A 19,499-nucleotide genomic window follows, 5' to 3' on the forward strand; every position below is an offset into this window, starting at 1 on the left:
TATTCTATCACCAAGGGACACCTGGGTGGCTCAGTTGGTTAAGCATCAGCCTCTCCCTCTGTCCCTCCACCCCTGCTCGAGCTCACGCTCTCTCTCAAATAAATAAAATCTTTTTTAAAAAGTATTTTCTCACCTATTGCTCTAACAAGAAAAAAGGAATAGCCCATTTTACCATGAACTCTGAATTCACAAACATAATGACCACGCAATGTCATTTATAGGAAAGGCTGTCCCCCGCCACAGCCACTCCAATATGGGAATGATTAAAAACAACATGAAAGGGCCGCCTGGGTGGCTGAGTGGGTTAAAGCCCCTGCCTTCGGCTCAGGTCATGGTCCCAGGGTCCTGGGATCGAGCCCCGCGTCGGGCTCTCTGCTAAGCGGGGAGCCTGCTTCCTCCTCTCTCTGCCTGCTTCTCTGCCTATTTGTGATCTCCATCTGTCAAGTAAATAAATAAAAAAATCTTAAAAAAAAAAAACCCATGAAATAAACCACCTCCCTGGGACCTGCATCTACTTCACGGGTTCTCGTTGGCTTCAGGGACTGCCTTCTGCTCCATGTGTTGGGAATCAAGCCTCAGTGACCTGAGGGACAGAACTAGGAACGACAGCAACTGCTCATCACCTTAAGAGACATGACCCGCTCTCCATCCTTACACTACTGACAAACATTTATTTCCAGCCAGGAAAGAGTTTCTCTGCCTTGGCCACTGTGTTCCCTCATTAGACCGAATTTTGGGAACAGCATCCTCTTCCCCAGGCCTGGGTTGTAGGCACCGAGACTTCGCTTTGTTGGATGCCGTCATCAGCCGTGTTGAACACCTAGCACCCACGCACGCGTGGCTTTGTTGCACTTCTCATTTGTATTAAACCAAAAAGAAAAGCTTTTCACCAAGCCCTCTTGGGGCCTCAACATCTTGACATTAATTTGTGTGAAAATAGCTAGAGAACGAAAACCTAATCTAATACAGAAAAGAGACCCTGGTGACCTCAGGTTAAGATACAAAGGCCTTTGTGGGGCCTGGGGATTATTCTTAATAGAGACTGTGGCAACTGTGAGCAATAAATTACACACCCTGTGGTTTTTCCATCAAGGAGCTGGTTATGAAAGGAAATAAAACTCTGCCATTAGTAGCCAAAGGCACACGTGTGATGATAGATACAGGCTGTCCTTATAGGAGAAAACAAATCATGTACTTGAGTATGCTGTCTAGAGGGCTGTGGATGAATAAAAGTGGCTTTACACAATTATTCGAATAATGATAATTTAATGGTTTTTACACTAAAAAACAACATAGGCCTAATTAGAATTTTCTGCCAAAATATGAATGGTAAATCGAACAACGTAAAAATGGAACTCACAGCCACGGATTTTAATGGGTTGTTTCTGTTCACGTGGCAAAGATAAGTGAGGTGAAGGGTACTATCTTCCATGTCTTCCAAAGACACTTCTGTAAGAGTAATCAAGTTGTGTAAAATGGAGAAAAATGATTTGAATTCCAAGAAATCATTGCTCTTGGACCATGACAACTTTGAACAAAAATATTTTCACAAAATTTCATTTTAATCATCTTCTTTACAAAGCACAATACTTAAGACTTTTCTAAATACAATTTTAGAAAATGAAGCAAAAAAATAATCTCCATAGATGCTGGTCGAGTCCATGCTGAATGCAAAAGAATTTTTTTCAAAAGTGATCCTTCCACGCTTTTCAATATTCTTGACGGGTCCATTTTGTAAAGAGTAAAGATGGTGGCTGTTCGGGCAGTGGCTCGTCAGGTCCATAATGTAGAATCCTCTTGCTGGTTAGCCCAAGGGGCGGGATTGAAGCTAGATATGCCAACTCTTCCTTCTAGAATCACTTCTCCCTCTCTTTATACAAAGAAAGCCTGTGGCTTCTATGAGGGGAAGAGGACAGCCCTCAACATTCTAGGTTGCCAGTGCCCCACCAGGGCGCTCAACCTCTCAACTGAATTATTAACAATCCTACTTCGTATACACATCGTATAAAACTATATCATTAGGGATTTTCACGATGAGTAAATAAGAAATCCAAATGTCAATGAATTCAATCCTTATTCTTATACTAGGCAGTGGGAAATCTCTCAAGGCTTTAAGTTTAACGTAGAAATGCTTAGAAGAGCGAAGGGGTTCAGCAATGTTTTATGCTGCCCTTGGAAACTTGGTGCTCCCGGCCCCAAGCACACTGCGAGCAAGGCTGCTGCAAAGGCAACATGTCCAGACATGGGAATGCAGGATGGGAGGTTTCTTTCTTTACATACTCCCTTCCCCTTAATCGTGCCCACCGTCCTGGAAGACCAGGGGGACCGGACTCGGTGAGTACAGTACTCGAGAGAAGTAGCCTCCAGCAGCAAGGATGAGCATGTAGGCAAGAGGAAGGTGGGGAAGGGAGAGATGAAGAAGGAGACATTTATCTGTAATATTTGGGATAATCGATACCATGTGTTGATTTCTTTTTTTGCATTACTTCTTCCGTGTTATCAATTCTCATTCTTTGTGGTTGTGCAAATCCATTAATATTTAGTACTTTCACTCTAAAACTCAGGAAATAGACAAAGCAGCTTTTGAGAAACACATAAAACATCATCGGGGCCCTGATGGGACCACCCCCACCCCCCAATCCCCCAAAAATCTTGCAATACAGTATGCCCCCTTGTTTTCAGCTAAGGATGAGGAAACAGTTACATAGGCTAAGCCTGAGGTGTTCATTTGCTACAGAGATAGAGTGGACAGGCAAACACCAGTTTCCTTGGGACGGAAAAAGCAATTCCATTAATGCAGGAAAAAGCCAATGGCTACACTTCAACAAGAGCTCCCCTCCCCACCATTCTCTTGGACCTGAGGAAGGGGTTACAAGGGAACAAGGCAAATGACATTATGTGAGTACAGTTTAAACAAGAGCACACACGGATAACCCAGTGCAGGAAATAACACAACTTCCCCCCCTTGTTTTCATTGCATTTTACGTTTATTTATTTTTGCTTTCATAATGCATATTCTGTTCACGCAAAAGGTGCAAAAGACAGGAAGCAGGGGTTTAACTTGGCTGATGAAAAATCAAGCAGGGGTGACATTTCTAGTTCCATGAACAACCTACAACTAGGAGAACTTAAACGTCACAGCGGGTACCACAGAGCGCGCCCAACTTCACAGCTGTCTCCTCTTGGGACCTTTGGCTAGGTGAGAGAAGCTTTGAAGACAGTGGCCTCTAGTGGACTTTGAGAAGTGGCTTTAAAAAAAAAAGTTTTTTTTTTCTTGTATTTTTGTGTTTTTGTGTTTTTTTGGTTTTTGGGGGTTTTTTTTGTTTTTTTTGTTTTTTGTTTTGTTTTGTTTTGTTTTATTTTTTTGAATCATGGTAGCTGCATCACAAAAGCTCCAATCAAGAGGGTGGTAAAAAGAAGGCACAGATCATTGCAAATACCAGGTTTTCTCTTTCTCTTTTTTGTAAATATACCATCATATATAAGCTAAAATTTATCTCAGGGTGGCGGGCTTGGCTGGCAGGGGAAGGGACGGGTTGGACCTACAATTGCATATGTAATAGAATCCTAGAGGGCACACAAAGCGAGGCAGCTTCCTGCCTGAAGCAAAAGGATGGGACACTCGCTCTGGACTATGTGTGATACAGACACTGGGAGAATCTGTGACAAAACACGATTAAAAAAATCATAAAATTATAAAGCTTGTAAACGAATAATCTGAAATTACATTTTATTAATGGAAAATATCATCAAAATAGTACCACTATGGACTAAACTGCCTGAGTTTTCATTTCGCATGAGATCTCATAGTAAAAAAGCCTTTAGCACAATTTGCTCTAAGTCACAGCCAGTGCCATGCCCAGGATTACTCCGTGGGGAGGAGTCTCCTCTTAGATGGGATTTGTGTTGTGCTATCAAGACTTCTGTGCTAACCTTTCAAACAGGGACACGTGGAGGCAAACCTTTAATCTTTTGGCACAAGGTTATTTTGGCTGGGGTGGAAAATTTGAGTCTTGGACTCAGGATGAATAATGTGACATTTCATTTATCAAGTATTCATTTTGATTGAAGAGTTTTCTTTATGTCATTAACTTCCATCTATAAAGGAAAAACAAGAGCCGGACAAAAGCATAATGAATTCGCTGGATTGAGAGAAGCTGAAAGATAATCAACCTGGTCGAATGAAAGAAAAGAATCAACTTCACACTTTTCAAGGTGGAATGGGTGACGTGACATCTGAAGGACGAGAGGACAACGAGGCCAGAAGTGACGGAAACTTAAAGAACGGGCACGCTGATGTGAGGCACTAGGAAGTGGTGGGTGTGTGCCTTTTCAGGCTCCCGGTAACCAAAATTTGTCGGAAGCAGCAAGAATTCCAGGGTCCAGGCCAGAGGGCAGAGCGTGCTGTCCCCATGTGCTGGGCCACCTAGCGGTGTTGGAAGGCAGCTCTGGTGGGGCCCGAGGGGGTGTCTATCGGCAACCCCCAAGTGACGAGAAGCGGTTACCTATCCTTTCTCTAAGCAGCATGGGTCCCAAGCAGCACCAGGGACACCAGCTGGACAAAAGCTCGAAGTCTGCCTTTGGCCTTCTTCTGCAACCCCCGCATATTCTCTGTGGGCATGCAACTCTCTGCACATTCTCATTTGGTAACGGCTGAGTTGGCTCAGGGGATGGCGGGGGATGGGGCTCTGATGCCCTGGCAGGACCGACGTGGCTCTTGGTGAGAAGTACAGAAAAGCGAGTGCCGACTGTGGACAGCTGTGGTCCTTGGAGTTCCAATGACAGAAGCCAGCTGGCAACGGGGCCCCCCCAGCACCACACCCTCTGGCAGTTACTGTAATGTGACCTTTGGAAATTGGAGGGAACTTTCCACAGAGGAGACATTTCAGATAAATTCCAAATGACAAACCCTACTGGGGGCACATGGATTCATGCCTCCCTTCCCCCAAGACTTCCTGGATCGCAGGCGAGGATTGAAGTGAGCCTACACAGTTCTAAGAAAATGGCCACAGGAAGTGCATCGGAATCTACAGAGAAGGGACAGTCGTCTACTTTCAAAATGAAGTCCTGAGGCAGCCACCACCCCTGACTGGCCCTCTCTCGAGGCAGCCAGACCCCAAGGTACCCACCTGCAACCGAAGACGGATTTTCTTCTCTTCATCCAGCTCTGACAGTAACTGCTTAATCTCTCGTCTGAAAAGCAAATGGCCATGAAATTAAACACAAGCCCGGACTTTGGCAGTAAGAGCTAAGAAGTCTCTTACCACCACCAAATCCATCTGAGCATTTTACAGCGAACACATGGACACAACATTGTGTTCTTTCTTTGCATTGTTACTGTTTGGCATTTACTGCAGACAGAAAGGCTCGCTATTATTTCTGGGCTCCCCAAATATGTGGCCATCAAACAGGAGGTCTGGAATGATCTTTGAGATCCATTCGTCTAAGCTTCTCCTAAAGGGAGAAGATGGGGAAGGTGAGGCCAGAGAGGTGGCCTTACTTGGCCAACGGCTAGACTCGAGGATCCGGGCTCCGGTTCTGCTACCCTCCCTCTCGCTGGCCCTTTGTTATAGAATCACTGGTCTTTAGATGTATTTACATAATAATTTTCACTGCAGCCCAGGTATGTCTTACTCTCACAGAGTTTTAAATTAATAAAAGGTTACTGGTAAGTTTTCATGGATTCTCACAAAATCTTACAAAGAGTAACACCTGAAATCTCGGAGTTAAAATAGCTCAACTAACCATATGGTAATGACGTCACAGAGAAAGCAGACATGAGTTAGGGTACACAGTCTAATGCCCTTTACAACATTAAATAATGAAGCAGAACGAAGTTAATCATCTTGCAGACTCAGCACTCTACTTAGGACACTGCAACTGTTGCCACTCCGGCCAGAGAACAGTATCGCATTTTAGGGTAGCAGATGCTCCATTTTATGTGCACATTTTTACTAACTAGGTTGGAAAATCAAAAAAACAAGGACTGCAGAGAGTATACTAACTAAGGTATAAGTTATATTGCATTTGCTCCCTTCAGATGAGCCCCATGACGGTCCCTGTATGTGGCTCAGCATCCGGGCCCTGCTGCCGATGATGCACCGGGTTCTAGGATGCTAATGGGTTGTTACTCGTTACCGTATTTACTCAAGCCCACGCCATGCACCTCTATGTCAGCGGGCACTACTTAGAGCTCAGGAGAGAGGTAGCTGAGATCCGAAGCAGATGGCGTGATTCCAGGAAGACTATGGCAGGTTGGAGGAGTTAGCTGGGGAAGCCAATGCAAAGAATGTCACGAAGTCTTGAACTGGTCAAAGAGGGCCTGAGCCCGAGAGGAGGAAGGAACACGGGGGGATTGCTGGAGAAGAGCCAAGGCGGGAGCAGGGAGGTGAGGAGCCGCACACGTGGGAAGGAGGGGGGTCAGTAGCGCTGAAGGCTGAGAGGGAAGGGACACTTAGAGCTAGGGAGCTAGGGCCGGAGGTTTTAGGGACCCAGTGGCCCTGGGCAGGACGACTGTGAGAGGCAGGCATGAGGCAGGGGATTCTCTGACATGTCGATTCAAGAAGACGTGGGCTGGGGAGGGACGGTCATGGGCAAATATGCCTGCGCTTTCCAGTGGGGAGGAATGTGGGGCAGAACGGCCTCAAAGCAATGGTGGGTCTTCATTCTGAGGCAGACACAGGCCATTTCTGATGTGGCCGGTCCCTCTCAGAGGACTGAAAGGGCTAAAGCCCTGGAACTGGGCCAGACTGACCCCAACGATGGTCCTCTTCAGAAGGCTGAGAACCAGTGCTCTGGGATATCCTGGGGCCATGGGGTCACTGTCTAGGCAGGAGACACACGCCACCTGGACACGGCTGGGGCCCGTGGTTCTCCAAGCCTGTAACCCGCAGATTGAGAGAAGAGCTGGGGACTTTCAGGAGTGAGAGGCGGCCTGGCTGACCGTGAGAGAGCCTTTCTAGCTCCATCTGGCTAATTCTGCATATTCAATGGGCAACTTCCAGGTGGGGGGTAAAGCCAGGGGGCCCCAATTTCATTCGGCCCCTCCCAGCTGGAGTGGAGCAGAACCCAAACAGAGCCACAGTGCTCCAAGTGAGTTCCTTATAACCCTTGTCCTAGGGTGCTCTACAGAAAAAGGAATGTTCCAGAAAAATAGCACACATTATCTTCTCCACCTTTCTGGTGTGCAGCGAAGGCTCAGAGCTGTCCTTTTGGAGAAGAAATCAATTATGTTTAACCCAATACTCCCCAAAGTATCTGGCCACAAGACACATCAGGGCCTCTAGCTCTATGCAGGGCGGCAGGTGTCCATCGCCCGCCACTGCCCGGGGACCTCCCCCTCCAGGAGGCCAGGAGCTGGGGCTGCTCTGTGTGCCTGAGCCCCTACCTGGCCCGTTCCGTTCGCTGCACGGCTCTGCTCTTGGCAACCCTTGATCGTTTTTCAAAATTCTGTTCAGGAAACACCTGCATAGATGCCTCCCCAACTAACTCCTCAAAGAAAGAGCTAACTGATCCCTAAATTCTGAGCCTCAGTTTACTCAGATAAGAACTGCCCGACTTCTAACCCTTTTACTGTTTTTGTAACCACATGCGGTATCCTGGGTAACAGTTACGTGTGCTATTTATTTTTGCCTTCAGGTCTTTCTCGTCGTCAGAGTGCTCCCCGATGACCAGCGATGCAGAGAGTGTGTGTAGACACGCATGGAGAGAGCCCCAAGTCTCATGGGGAGAACATCTTGCTGAGAGTAAAGTCTTGGGTTTAAAGAATCCTCGCATCTCTCACACCCATTCCAGCCCCTAAATGCAAGCCAATCACTTCGTCAGACAGCGAGCTGAAGAAATGGCAATTTTGCTGGTGCTGGAGGGAACGCGGGCTGTTGGGCTAATCAGGAAGTGGTAGAAGTGCATACTGTATTTTATGGAAATTTAAAGATCATTCTTTTTAGCAGCCTGCTGGGTGCATTAGTCCTGGTAAGTGACTGCTGTCCGCCCCACAGCCAGCCCGTGACCTCCCTGCATGCTGCAGATCCGGTCACACAAGGAGCTGAGGGACACGAAGCCTCTCGGGTTCAAACCCACCTCACCCCTGCTGCCACCACCCTGGGGGAGCGGGCCGCCCACTCACGCGGTGGGACACCCAGGCTTGCGGAATGAGGCCCCGGCCCCGCGGGCAGCAACTTGGGAGGTGGACGAAGAAGGGGCCCCAGGCACTCACTTCTGCTGGTCCTTCATGGTCTCGATGATGCTCCTCAGCTCGCGGACCTGCGTCCTTAGCTCCTCCACGGCCGCTTGACTGCCGGCTGCGGACTCCATCTTTGGTTTTCCTTCCGAGCCAAACAGAGACGGGGAGTTGGCTCTGTGTCCAGCTGTTCCCAAAGAGGACGGCAGGGGGGCGGATGTCGCCGAGGACAGAGGGGCTGGCCCACCACTGCCACCTGCAGCCATGCTCCCTGGCTTGGGCGGCAGGGATGCTTTGTTGTCGGACACCTGCGATGAGGGAAGGCGGAGAGGATTCAGGCCGGGGATCCGTGTTCAGTTAAGTCCCCATCTATGTCCCCGCGCCCGTCTCCTGAGACACACTCGTCACTCACCCCTTCACCCACAGGCCCCCGAAGGCCTACTTGGCACAGGCATCCCCCTTCAAGAGCCTCCCTCTACGTGTTTTAAATTCGACCACCCACCTGGTAGTTCCTAACTGGTTTAACGTACGAGTCTGGAGGCCCACCTGCTTGCTAGGCTCTGCAAACTCTGAAGTGAGCAAAACATCTTCCTAGCTCCCGAGAGCTCAGAACACAGTGAGGAGCGGACAGACCAGCCGACACACTGCAGACGCGGGGGGCGGTCTGCACACAGGGAGGTCAGCGCAGAGACACGAAGCACACACAACAGACCAACTAGCCCACAGGGAAGGCGCCGGGGAGCTGCTGAGAGCCCCATCCTGGAGGAAGAGCACTGGGAGGTGGCCAGAAGAGGAAGGGCGATTGGAGAGGACGGTTCTAGGAGGGAGGGAATGAGGCACATTTACGGCAAGCGGTCACTCGGCAGCTGGGACGGCATGGGAGACGGGGTGCAGGCTGGGGAGGTAGAGCGGGCCGTGCAAAGGGGGTAAAAACATCCTGCACAAAGCTCACAATGACTCCGGCTTCAGAAGGACCTAAAGGTGGGCACGCCTGGAGGCCGAGGGAATTCCTGGGAGATTCTCATCCAAGGAAAGCCAGGAATGGTGGGCGTCCGACAGACAGCGGCCAAGGGCAGAGAGCAAAGACAGCTCTGAGAGCTGCGGCGAAGGCAGGCTCCTCCCATCGAGAGACACAGTGCCTGGCCTTGGGGAGCAGACCCCCGGCAGAGGGGGACGTGGGTCCGGACAGGCTGCAGGGCCGGGGGCGGGGATGGAGGAAGCAGACTGGGAGGTTGTACCTTTCTCGGCAGGAGAAACAGCCTGAAGGCCCAGAAGACAATTTCAATTTTGACATTCTGAGTTTCAGGAGCCTGAAGGATAGCCAAGGGGACACGTCCAGGGGGCAGAGCCAAGGAGTGAACAAGTGAGCTGGGCCAGAGAGATCGCCTGAGGAAGCGACACCACAGGGTGGATAGCACAGGATCGGGGGAGAAGAGGCCCAGCGCCGGGACCTGTGGACTCGGTGAATTGAAGAGGTGGGAAGAGAAGGGAGAGACGTCGGGGACCGGGACAAACGGCGCTGACCAGAAGAGGGGCAGGGCTTACGGAAGTCCCCTGAGAGATTTTCGGAAGAGAAAAAAGGGTTGGATAAGCGGGTCAAGGGCGCTGAGAGGAAAACAGGGCTTGGGGGGCCTTTCGTGCCACAAGGGAGACTGAGGCCTAATCACAGCAGGTCAGCACCCGAAGAGGCAGAGAGAGGCGTGGCCTGCAAGTTTAGAACTCTCTTTCCAGAAAGGTGGCTGAAGACGGAGGATGGGAGAAAGAGAAAGCGTTCACGGAAAAGCCTCAGGAGGAGACGGAATCATGCAAGGGTTCTGTTTGCTTTCAAAGATGTGGGAGACGCCGAGCTGGACGATATCCTCATGGAAAAGACCAAGGCAGGGCCAAGCTGGAGACAGAGGAGACAGGTCGGGGAGGCCTGATGGAGAAGTGTCTTGCCCCAGGAGGAGGCTGAGAGGGCACAGGAAGTAGGACAGTCACGGGCAGGAGGGAAGAGGGGCATGGGGCAGCCCAAGGGAGGAGGCAGCAGCAAGGGAAGGTGAGATCCTGAGACCTAGGGCAGGGGAGTGGTAGGGCAAGCAGCGCGGGATGCTGGGAGGTGAGGGGCTGAGTGATGGGGAAGTTGAGGCTGGTGGTGAAGCTTGCCAACACAGCTGGGACTCGTCCAGCAGCAGGTGCCCAGGGCAAGAGCCAAGAAGGGGCTGGCTGGCATGGTGCGGAGGGAGAGTGAGGATTCCGGCTGTGCTAGAGGGAGAGACTGGGCAGAGTGAGCCAGAAGCAGATGGGCCATCATTCCCAGCCTCTCCACCCGCCTTTTCTCTGCCAAGTTACCATTGAGGAAAAGCGCTTTCTACTGCCAGGGACAGCGATCCGCCATCCCGTGCTTATTGCTGTAGGAGTTGTAGTAAGAGGGAAGAGGGACTGACATTTATGGAGCGCTGGTCACGTGCCGGACATCGGCTAAATGACTGAAACAGGGCTCGGCTGGCATACAATTTCGAGAGCAGGAAACCGAGGCTTAGGGACGTGGTGGAGAAATTCCCCAAGTCCGCGGCTAATAACTGGCAGGACTGGGCTTCAATCCCCTCCCCTGCCGACTGGACGCTGGAGCCCCATACCGCGATGGTGGCTGCCTTGAGCGTGACGATTCATGCTCTCCTGTCGTTCTTTTCTTTCTTTCCTATTCCGGGGTTCACACTTTTCCCCACTTCGTGCTCTTCATCTCCCCCCGTGCCTCTTCCAACCTGCCAATGTCCTCACGGACTGACTTCCAGGCAACTCTTCCATCAATGCGTCTTGCAGCATTTCCTACCTCACTCTCTGTCCCAGCCCACTGCAGCTGACAAGGACTTCTGCAAGTCCTCACACAGTATTGGCCACTATACACGCTGCCCAAATTCGTTCAGGTGGAATTTATAGTAAGCGATAAACAACGCGCCAACTCCCGGGAAGGGAACCGGGCTCCTGGAACGGAACGGAGAATCCGAAACCTGCAAAGCCACTGCCCACCAGTAGATGTCACTACAGAGACACCCCGGGGCCGGCAGAGAGACGGCAACTCTAGGTATACCCTCCCGTCATCAGAAAGAGCGGCGCTAATTCCAATTTCTGCAGATGGAACCCTTTTGTGAAGGAAAAATGCTTCAATTTTATGAATAACTACCACTGATGTGTTTTCCAGGATCACAGTTTGGTGTACCAGACTGGGTTTTTAAGAAAATTCAGACGTGTAATTTCTTAAATGTGCGAGAAGGAAAATCCTTACATACCCTGTAATTTCTTTGTGTTAATTCCTGGTTCAAGTGTCTTTAAAAATGGACTGCAATTTTCTGATGTTGGGCAGAAAGCAGTTGCTAATGTGTATAGAACATAATTCCAATTGACTGGGTTCTCTTAGCACCAGAAAATGCACTCCGAGGATAAACAGGACGAATACCAGGTATCTTCCAGAAGTCCCGGGCAGGTGCTACCCACTGCCTTCTTTGTTTCTCACAAGCCGGTAATTTAAAATAGCTATACCATTCCCAGGGCACGCAATGAAATGAAAATGTTTTTAGACTCTAAACTGATCATAATAAATGAATCCAAAGCTGCTTTTCTTTGAGGGACCCTCATTAGTTAGTCGGAGTCGTGTGCTGCTGCCAAACATACTCTGTGACATCATCGATTTTGAACACAAAAGCCAAGATGTGCGGGCAGAGTACACAGCACTTAATGTACATAGTGCATTCTGTCTCTACACCTCTAAGCCCTTCAAGCTGCTTGGGCTGTGGTGGTGGTGGTGGCGGCAGTAGTGACATGTGACAGTGTATGTTTATGTGCGGCTGCTGGTATGAAGAGATCAAACCACAAGAGAAAACATGGAAAATCAACCACTCAACTTGTATCTCAGAGATTCTGCCCAGCGTCAGGGACTTTGTAGCATGCCTCTGGGACTTTGAGGACTAAAGTAATGACTGTTACAGAAGAGTGACAAACACTTGCATTGTCTGTCGCACTGGACTGTTTGCGTCCCCTCAATTCATACGTGGAAACCCTAACCCCCCGTTGTGATGGTATTAGGAGGTGGGGCCTTTGGAGGTGATTAGGTCATAAGGGTGCAGCCCTCACGAACGGAATTAGTGCCCTTAGAAGGAGACCTCACTTGGCTCCCTCTCCCTCTTTCTACCACGTGAGGACACAATGAGAAGTTGGTGGTCTGCGACCCTGAAGAGAGTCCTCACCAGAACCTACCACACTGGCACTCTCATCTGGGACTTCCAGCCTCCAGAAACGTGAGAAAGAAATTTCTGTGGTCTCTGAGCCGCCCCATCTACGACTCTGTTAGGCAGCCCGAATGGACTAAGCTATCTGTTGATCCTTGTCAGGTTTGTAACTCGTCATCAGAGCACACCCGAAAAGGCTGGGGTCCTTGCTGTCTGGACACCCTTGCCTTGGCTGGTCACTCACTTGGGATATGGTAACAGTCTTTGAAGTTTTCTTTGATGCTTCCACTCCTCTGTGTGCAAGCGAAACGTGTTCCTCTTTATCTTCTTCGGGACTTGGGGAGTCAAAGATATCAGGGCTTGAAAGGGAAGACTGGATAAAGCCAAAAGAAAATGCTTTTGTCAGAATTACACCTTAGCTGACAGAGCTTTTGTTAACATAATGCTGTATGCTTTTCAAAGCACTCGCCACTTCTATTTTGTTTGTCTCCTTATTATAACCTCGAGAGGCAGAAAGGGTGCTATTATCTGTGCGCTAGAGATAGTGGCAGAACTGGGACTAAGAAGCGAGATTTCCTCCAGCAGGGATCTTTCCATGGGATCTTGGCACCGATGCCTGTCGGGCATTTCAGCTGTCCGGGCCTGCATCACCCAGCCTTTCCTGCTCCCTCCATCCTTCGGAGCCTCCCTTCTTTCTGTGAACACTTGCTACTGTGTGCTAAGCGCTGAGCGGTGCTAAACTTAGGTGACATGCAGGACACGGTCCCAGCTCTCACAAGGCTGACAGTCCAGTGGGGAGGGACACGCAGGGCAAGAGGAGGCTACCTCTGACCTGTCTCTCCTCCATTCCTTCTGGATCCTTTTCCAGGACCACGAAATCTGAGGCAGAGCAAAGTGCCTGCAAGAACTTGTCGGAGAGGAACCGTTCCAGGGGGCACGAGGTCACAGGCCTGCGGGCCAGGGAGCAGCATTTCCGCACTCCAGGGCACAGCCCTGCCTGCCCGATGGCCGGCTCACCTCTAACTGGGGGACTTATGGCTAAATCTCCACCCTCATGGGCACAGAATGGCAGCATCTTTTGGTAGAATATGGGGAAAATATTCCTACCCTTCCTGCCTCACTGTGAAGATCAAAAAGCTGGATGAATGTGAACCAGTCAGTGGAGTTCACTTGGAAGTAAATGATTATTGTGCTAGAATTTCGCTATTTTAGCAAAAAGCAAATGAAAATGAAGAGTTTCTGAGACAAGGGATTTTTAAAAAATGAAGAATCGTCCAGAAATCTCTTTGGGTGAGCTTGCATTTAGCTGCATGTCTGTGCCGTCTACCCTGGTGATGGGAAAATCATCCTATCTAGAATCATCACTGGTGTCATTACAGAAAAATCATGCCCACATCACCCTATGTTTATTTTCTTCTGTTTATCCTACTTTCTAAGGCAGGAAACTAATATATCTAGGGATTTGTAAGCAAAGTCTTAGAATTAAAAGGTCTTATTTGTTTATCTTTGTTTTATCTGAAAATCCAATTACCTAGAATAATACCCCCAACTAAGCTTTCTTATTACTCTAAGCTTAACTGCTTAACCACATTGCAGTGCCTATACCCCTTCACTTGGAGATTTTATTCAAAAAGCGAGTTTCCTTCTGTGTAACCTACAGTTCATGAGCCCCCAATCAAATCTCGCTCTTTGAATTCAATAAACCTAAAGAAGCTCAGACTAGGGCGAGAGGTCCCAGGCTGGCTAATTCTGACCAGTGTATCTCCGCAGTCATTCCTTCCAATGGCCTGGTAAGAACATGTCCATATCCAGGATCCCATTTTGCTATGAAAAACCTATGGGTGCTAAGTAGAGGAAGAGCCAATACGAATTTGAAATGTCCATCCACATGGGGATGGATGGGGATAAAGGGAAGGGAGTAATTATACTTCTTTAAAGCACAAATATATCCTGTTATTTTAAGTCTACACATGAAATTGTTGCACACAGAATGCCAAAATTTGAGTCACGGCGCCATAAGCTTCCTAAGGGCAGGGACCTTGTATGTCTCACTCCCGGTCATAGCCTTTGTACCTGGCTCAGAGCTGAGTCCACACGTCATAAAAGCCTATAAATATTTGTTGAAAAAGTGAGTGAAAAAAGGTACAGGTTAAAAGCGAGTGTAGATGAGGTGCCTTTACCCGGGCCCCCAGACATACACGAACCCCCAGGCATGGGATGTATGAACCAAGGATGGGGTGGCGGATGGTAAACTGACTTCCTCTGTATTTAACTCCAGATGCCTCAAGGCCCTCTAGACCTTTTAAAGTTGGGAAGAATTTGGAGGAAAAAACAAAACGGAAGGATTTATAGAGAAGATGTGGGAGATAGGATCAAACACTTAGAGATACTAAGGCAATTAAACAGGTTGTGTGTGTGTGAGGCATGTCGGGGAGGGTGCAGGGAGAGGAAGGATGGTAGTGACACAGGACCCTATATGAAGAGTAACAAAATAAGCCAGTTTGTCAAGCCTTTCTTCCAGAAAGGTATCAACACATGGTTAGGGTAGTTTCCTACCAAGAGGGAAAACAGCATGATTCAAACCCCACCCCCAAACTCAACAGATAGGAGAGAAGAGGTTCGAAGGAAGTGGCATTCTCTTTCTTCTAAATGCGGCCCTCTGCGGTGGGATCAGTGACGAGGCGAAAGGAGGAAGTGTTCTGGAAAACCTGCAAAAGGTTAAGTCCTTAGTGTATCTGGGTGAATGAAGATCATAAGACCTTAGACCTGCATTCCCAGCAAGGACAAGACAATGTGATATGAGAGAGGGAGAGAGAGAGAGAGATCGCTCGTGGATGCATCAAGTTTTTTTTCAATGACATTCACTTCATTGTTTATAATGAAGAAGTTGAAGCAGTAGTGCACTGACCAGATTAAACTCTTATATATCCATAGGCTGGAACACTAGGCAGCCATGAAATGTGACATCATGGAAAATGGGCAATGATTGGGGAGAAAGTGCACAATATGGGGGGGAGCATGTACTATATCACCCATTTGGAAGAAATAATGTTATATACATACACATAGAATTTTAAATAAAATACAGATACACAGCAAGTGGTTAACAGTTCTTAGCTCTGGAAAGCAGGATTACAGGTAACTTACTTTCATCTTCTTGCGTTTCACTGTTGAAATTTGGTACAACAAATATGCTTACAGGTTTCCAGTGAGGAAAGAAGTTATTCAAAATGACCCAAACAAAAACCTTCTGTGGTTATCTGGAGCACTCTGACTGGTCTCACCTACACGACGAGGTACCTCGTATGTGTACAATCTCCTAAAAGTGTGCGGGGGGTTCCGTGGAGGGGTGCCAATAATGGGGCTTCGAGAGAAAAAAGCTTGGCCATTGTCAAGCACCTGTATAGTGGCGGATTATTCTGTAGCAAAGTTTTGTTTATAGACCAAACAAACCTCGTTCTCCTCTCCCACCATAAAACACATTTTTTTTTCTTACCAATTTCATTTCAGGTTCAAATAAGGATCAGTCTGGAAGGAGAAAGAAGGAAAGTGGGACTAGGCAGTGCCCACCTCACTGGCACATGTGCAAAGAACAAAGAGAAAGAAATACTGCTTGATTCCAGAAGACTCTCCAATCACTCTTGGTCAGCCGTCTATCTCACGACCTCCCTCTCCTGGTTCGTCCTCGTATCAGCCACTGGCGGCAGAGTCCTTGGCTGGCGTCTCTAAGCTGACCTGCTCTCCAGCAGTAGGAGGAGTGAGGAGACACTTACGGAAGTGAGGGACTGGGATGGAGGCCGCCTCCCCGTGGCTTTTGGTCTGCTTGTGGTTGGGTGACTGAGTTTCTCAGTAGATGATACCACAGAGTCAAAACCTTCTAAGTCTAAAACAAAAGTAAAACAGAGTTTTATGAGAAAAAATCGAAGTGAGGAAAGGTTCTTAGAACAGGCCATGAGCACCTTTTCCTTAATACTCATCCTTTATATCTGGATTGTGTCATCATTGATGAAGGCGATTTCCATCCTCTGGTCATCCAGTGAATGAGGTAGGTCTTTTAAAAGCTTCAGAAAGAGGGGGTAAAGGAGGAATCCCCGTTCCTCCACAAATGCAAGTTCATTTTGCTAGAGAAAACATTCTTGTCATCCCAACACGAAAAGCAGTTCTCACAAGGTACAATACCCATGGGCAAACGAATGCTGATCATTGATTCTGAAAGAGGAGAGAGGCAGCTTCCTGCTCCCGTTGCAAACCACAGCCCGGCCATCCCCCTAATCGTAGACAACGAACTCCCTGGAGGTGGGGAGCAAAGCTTCAACCTCCCCAGCTAACTCCCGGAGCCCAGCACCATTCTGCTTCGAGAGGCGTTAGTCAATGGAGACGTGATCTTCGGTCATCAGCGCACTCATTCATTCACGCCATCATGGCTGAGCAGCTACTCTGGCTACACACGGGGTCAGGTACCGAGGCTACACCAGTGAGTGTGGCAGAAAGCACCCTGCCCTCCGGGAACCTCCGTCTCTGTGACAGAGGTCTCAGAGGAATATAGAATCATTCAGCCAGATCACAACCGCACCTCGCACATGTCCAGGAGGAAGGCCTCTGCCTTTACCGTCCCATCCATCCTCTTCGACATACAGTTAGGTTAAGGGGTCACCTCCTTCTATCTAGTTTCAGGGGTTTACAAATCAGCATGGATGTGTGTACGGGATGCACAAAGGAATGGCTGGCAGAAAGGGGTTGACACTGAGACCCGTTATCTCTTGTGATGGGGGCAAGGCCAACTCTGGCTGACAAGTAGATCATGTTTCATAAGCCATGCCAGGCACCGCCTTCCCAAACTATTTCCCATCCTCCTGTTAATGGATCCCCAGTTTTGTTTCTGGAACCATGTTTAGTCTAAGCCAGTGATAGCCATCCTGCTCCTCCTTGTCTGTGACTGGTCTAGAGGTGGACAAATTTCCCCATTATATACTTCATCTGATGCCCCAAGTCATCATCTGATATTCATATCTCCCCACTTAATTGTGAATCGCTTTTTCTCTGACTGCAAAGGTAGCACCCGCTCAATATACCACTGTTTTAGGAAAAACATGGAATTGTAACAAAAGAAAGTCAAGCATAACCTTACCACGCCAAGACAACCACTATTAGTGTTTCAGTATATTACCCTCCAGGTTCTTTCTCTAAAAGTGGATAGTCTAGGGACACACTATATGGAATATTGCATTTTGCTTATTTCACCTATCTCATAAGCCCTGACTCTAAAAATTCTTCATAAATATTTTGATGGGGGCAAAATTTTCTGTTGCACTGCCATTCATGATTTACTGAACCAATCCCCCGTTGTTGGATAACTAGTTTCCAAATCTTTCCCTCTTTGATTTTTGTCAATAGGAAAGGGCTGCACAGATAGTCTTGCGTGCATGCTACGGACACTGAGTTTAGCAGGTTCTGCACGTGGCTCCCCAAAGGGGAGAACGTAAGAAGGCCCAGGTCAGGGAGGTCTGCTGGTGGGTGGGGGCTGGGTGTGGAGAACAGGAGGCACAAGGAGGCCAGGGGAGCTGGGGGGAGAGGAGAGGAACAGATGCTGAGCAGGGGCTTGGCTGGGTGCGGCCAGGGGCTGAGAGCACCCGCCTGTATCGTGACTCTGTCCTGGCAACTGAAACAAGCTCTGGAGGCAAAAGCTGAGCAGGGTGAAGCAATGAAAGGCCAATTAAAGACTAATTCATTCTGGTTCTCCACCGTGGCTGCACGGTGAAATCACCTGGACAATTAAAAAAAAGTGACTCGGGCCTGGCTCCCTCTCTGGAGATGGATGGAATGCGCCGGGGGAGCGGCCTGCGCGAGGCAGCTTTTCAGTCTCCCCCCTCCCCCCCGTGACGCTAGCACGCCGCCTCCGTGTAGAGAAGGAACGCTCTAGCAGAGGCTGGGGGAGGAAGGGAGAAGCGAGGACTGGACCGAGCAGAGAGGAGAGGCTGCGAGGGCACCGCCACCAGGGGATTCTGAGGGGACGGCCTGCCCAGGCGAGCTGTCAGGAGTAAGGCCTGGCCACAGACGGCTCCTCCAAGGCCACGCTGGGCAGTGCTGACCTGGTGTGCGGGGCAACAGAGGTGCCCAAGCAGCCGATCAAAGTGGCACCCGAGGGCTCGGAGACTGGGGGCCAGTCAGAAACGCAGCAGCGGGAGTGAGAAGGTGGCCGTAATAAATCGCACTTTCAGAATGACTCAGGTGTGGCGTGTGCCTTCCGCGCTTAGACCGTGAACCCCCGAGGAGAGGAATCCATCCTTGAGCTCTCAAGGTCTAGCACGTTCCTGGGACAGACCTGCACACTATTCTGTGCATGAAGGAACAGGTGAACAAACGAACTACACAACACGTGAACAACCCATCCCAGGAAGAAACTCTGATTCCTGGAGCGTTGCTTCCAGGGGCACCTACTGATGGGGCACGGGGTGGCCGCTGCGGGCCGGGAGGCAGCATTCTGGGCCTCGCCTGCAGAGGACGCTTGGCTGGCCCCTTCCGCCTCACTGGCTGAGGTCCACGCTGAAAACACCTGGACACGTGGAAGGCTGGCCACCTTTCTCCTCAAGGGATGGACAGACGGCCGACAAGACTGCCTCATCCGTCCGTCCCTGTCACTCAAGAGTAAGAGGATGGCTAGAGTCCTTCAGGGGGAGCTACTCTTTTAACCACTTCATGCACATCCAACTACCTGGAACTTCCAGCTTGTACAAAGCACCTTTTGGAAACAACAACACAAAACTTCCAGAAAGAAAGAGCCACACCAAGTATGAGGTCGCCTGCTGCAAAGGGCACCTCAGAGCCCCAACTGCGATGCACTTCCGCTTTCTGACGGTGGAGGAGGCCACTCTGTCGTCCCGCAGCAGAAACCTTCGGTGGCCCAAAGCGCGCTCTCGTGACTGCGGGCCCCGGGAGCTGACATGAAGGCAGACTTTCCGTGACTAACTCATTGTGGTGTGAAGAAAATGTCCCAGTTTTCATGATGGTTTCTGAAATGAATCAGGCTGAAACTTGATATAAGCTTTCTCAGCCTGGCTGGGAATTTTTCCTCTTAGTAACAAATGGTTTTAATGCTCACAAGCCAATCCAAAACT

At 49.3% G+C, this 19,499-nt stretch overlaps 1 protein-coding gene across 10 annotated transcripts in view; it reads right to left on the reverse strand.

Moving 5' to 3' along the window:
- Nucleotides 1-3,336: 3,336 nt before the first annotated feature.
- The window catches only part of SH3KBP1 (SH3 domain containing kinase binding protein 1), a 335,619-nt gene continuing 319,456 nt past the window's right edge, over nucleotides 3,337-19,499 (reverse strand). For 7 of the 10 annotated variants that reach the window (XM_032840763.1, XM_032840758.1, XM_032840760.1 and 4 more), the window contains 5 exons: nucleotides 16,158-16,267; nucleotides 12,629-12,757; nucleotides 8,216-8,487; nucleotides 5,130-5,193; nucleotides 3,337-4,098 (listed from right to left, as the gene is read on the reverse strand). In XM_032840763.1, the coding sequence (XP_032696654.1) occupies nucleotides 4,057-4,098; nucleotides 5,130-5,193; nucleotides 8,216-8,487; nucleotides 12,629-12,757; nucleotides 16,158-16,267 (617 nt within the window). In that variant the 3' untranslated portion in view covers nucleotides 3,337-4,056. The remainder of the gene's footprint in view (nucleotides 4,099-5,129; nucleotides 5,194-8,215; nucleotides 8,488-12,628; nucleotides 12,758-16,157; nucleotides 16,268-19,499) is intronic. The other 3 variants (XM_032840765.1, XM_032840767.1, XM_032840768.1) reach the window with 1 other exon arrangement.

Source organism: Lontra canadensis, unplaced genomic scaffold (genome assembly GCF_010015895.1).
Source record: "Lontra canadensis isolate GAN:19392208 unplaced genomic scaffold, GSC_riverotter_1.0 scaffold116, whole genome shotgun sequence".
NCBI lineage: Eukaryota > Metazoa > Chordata > Mammalia > Carnivora > Mustelidae > Lontra > Lontra canadensis.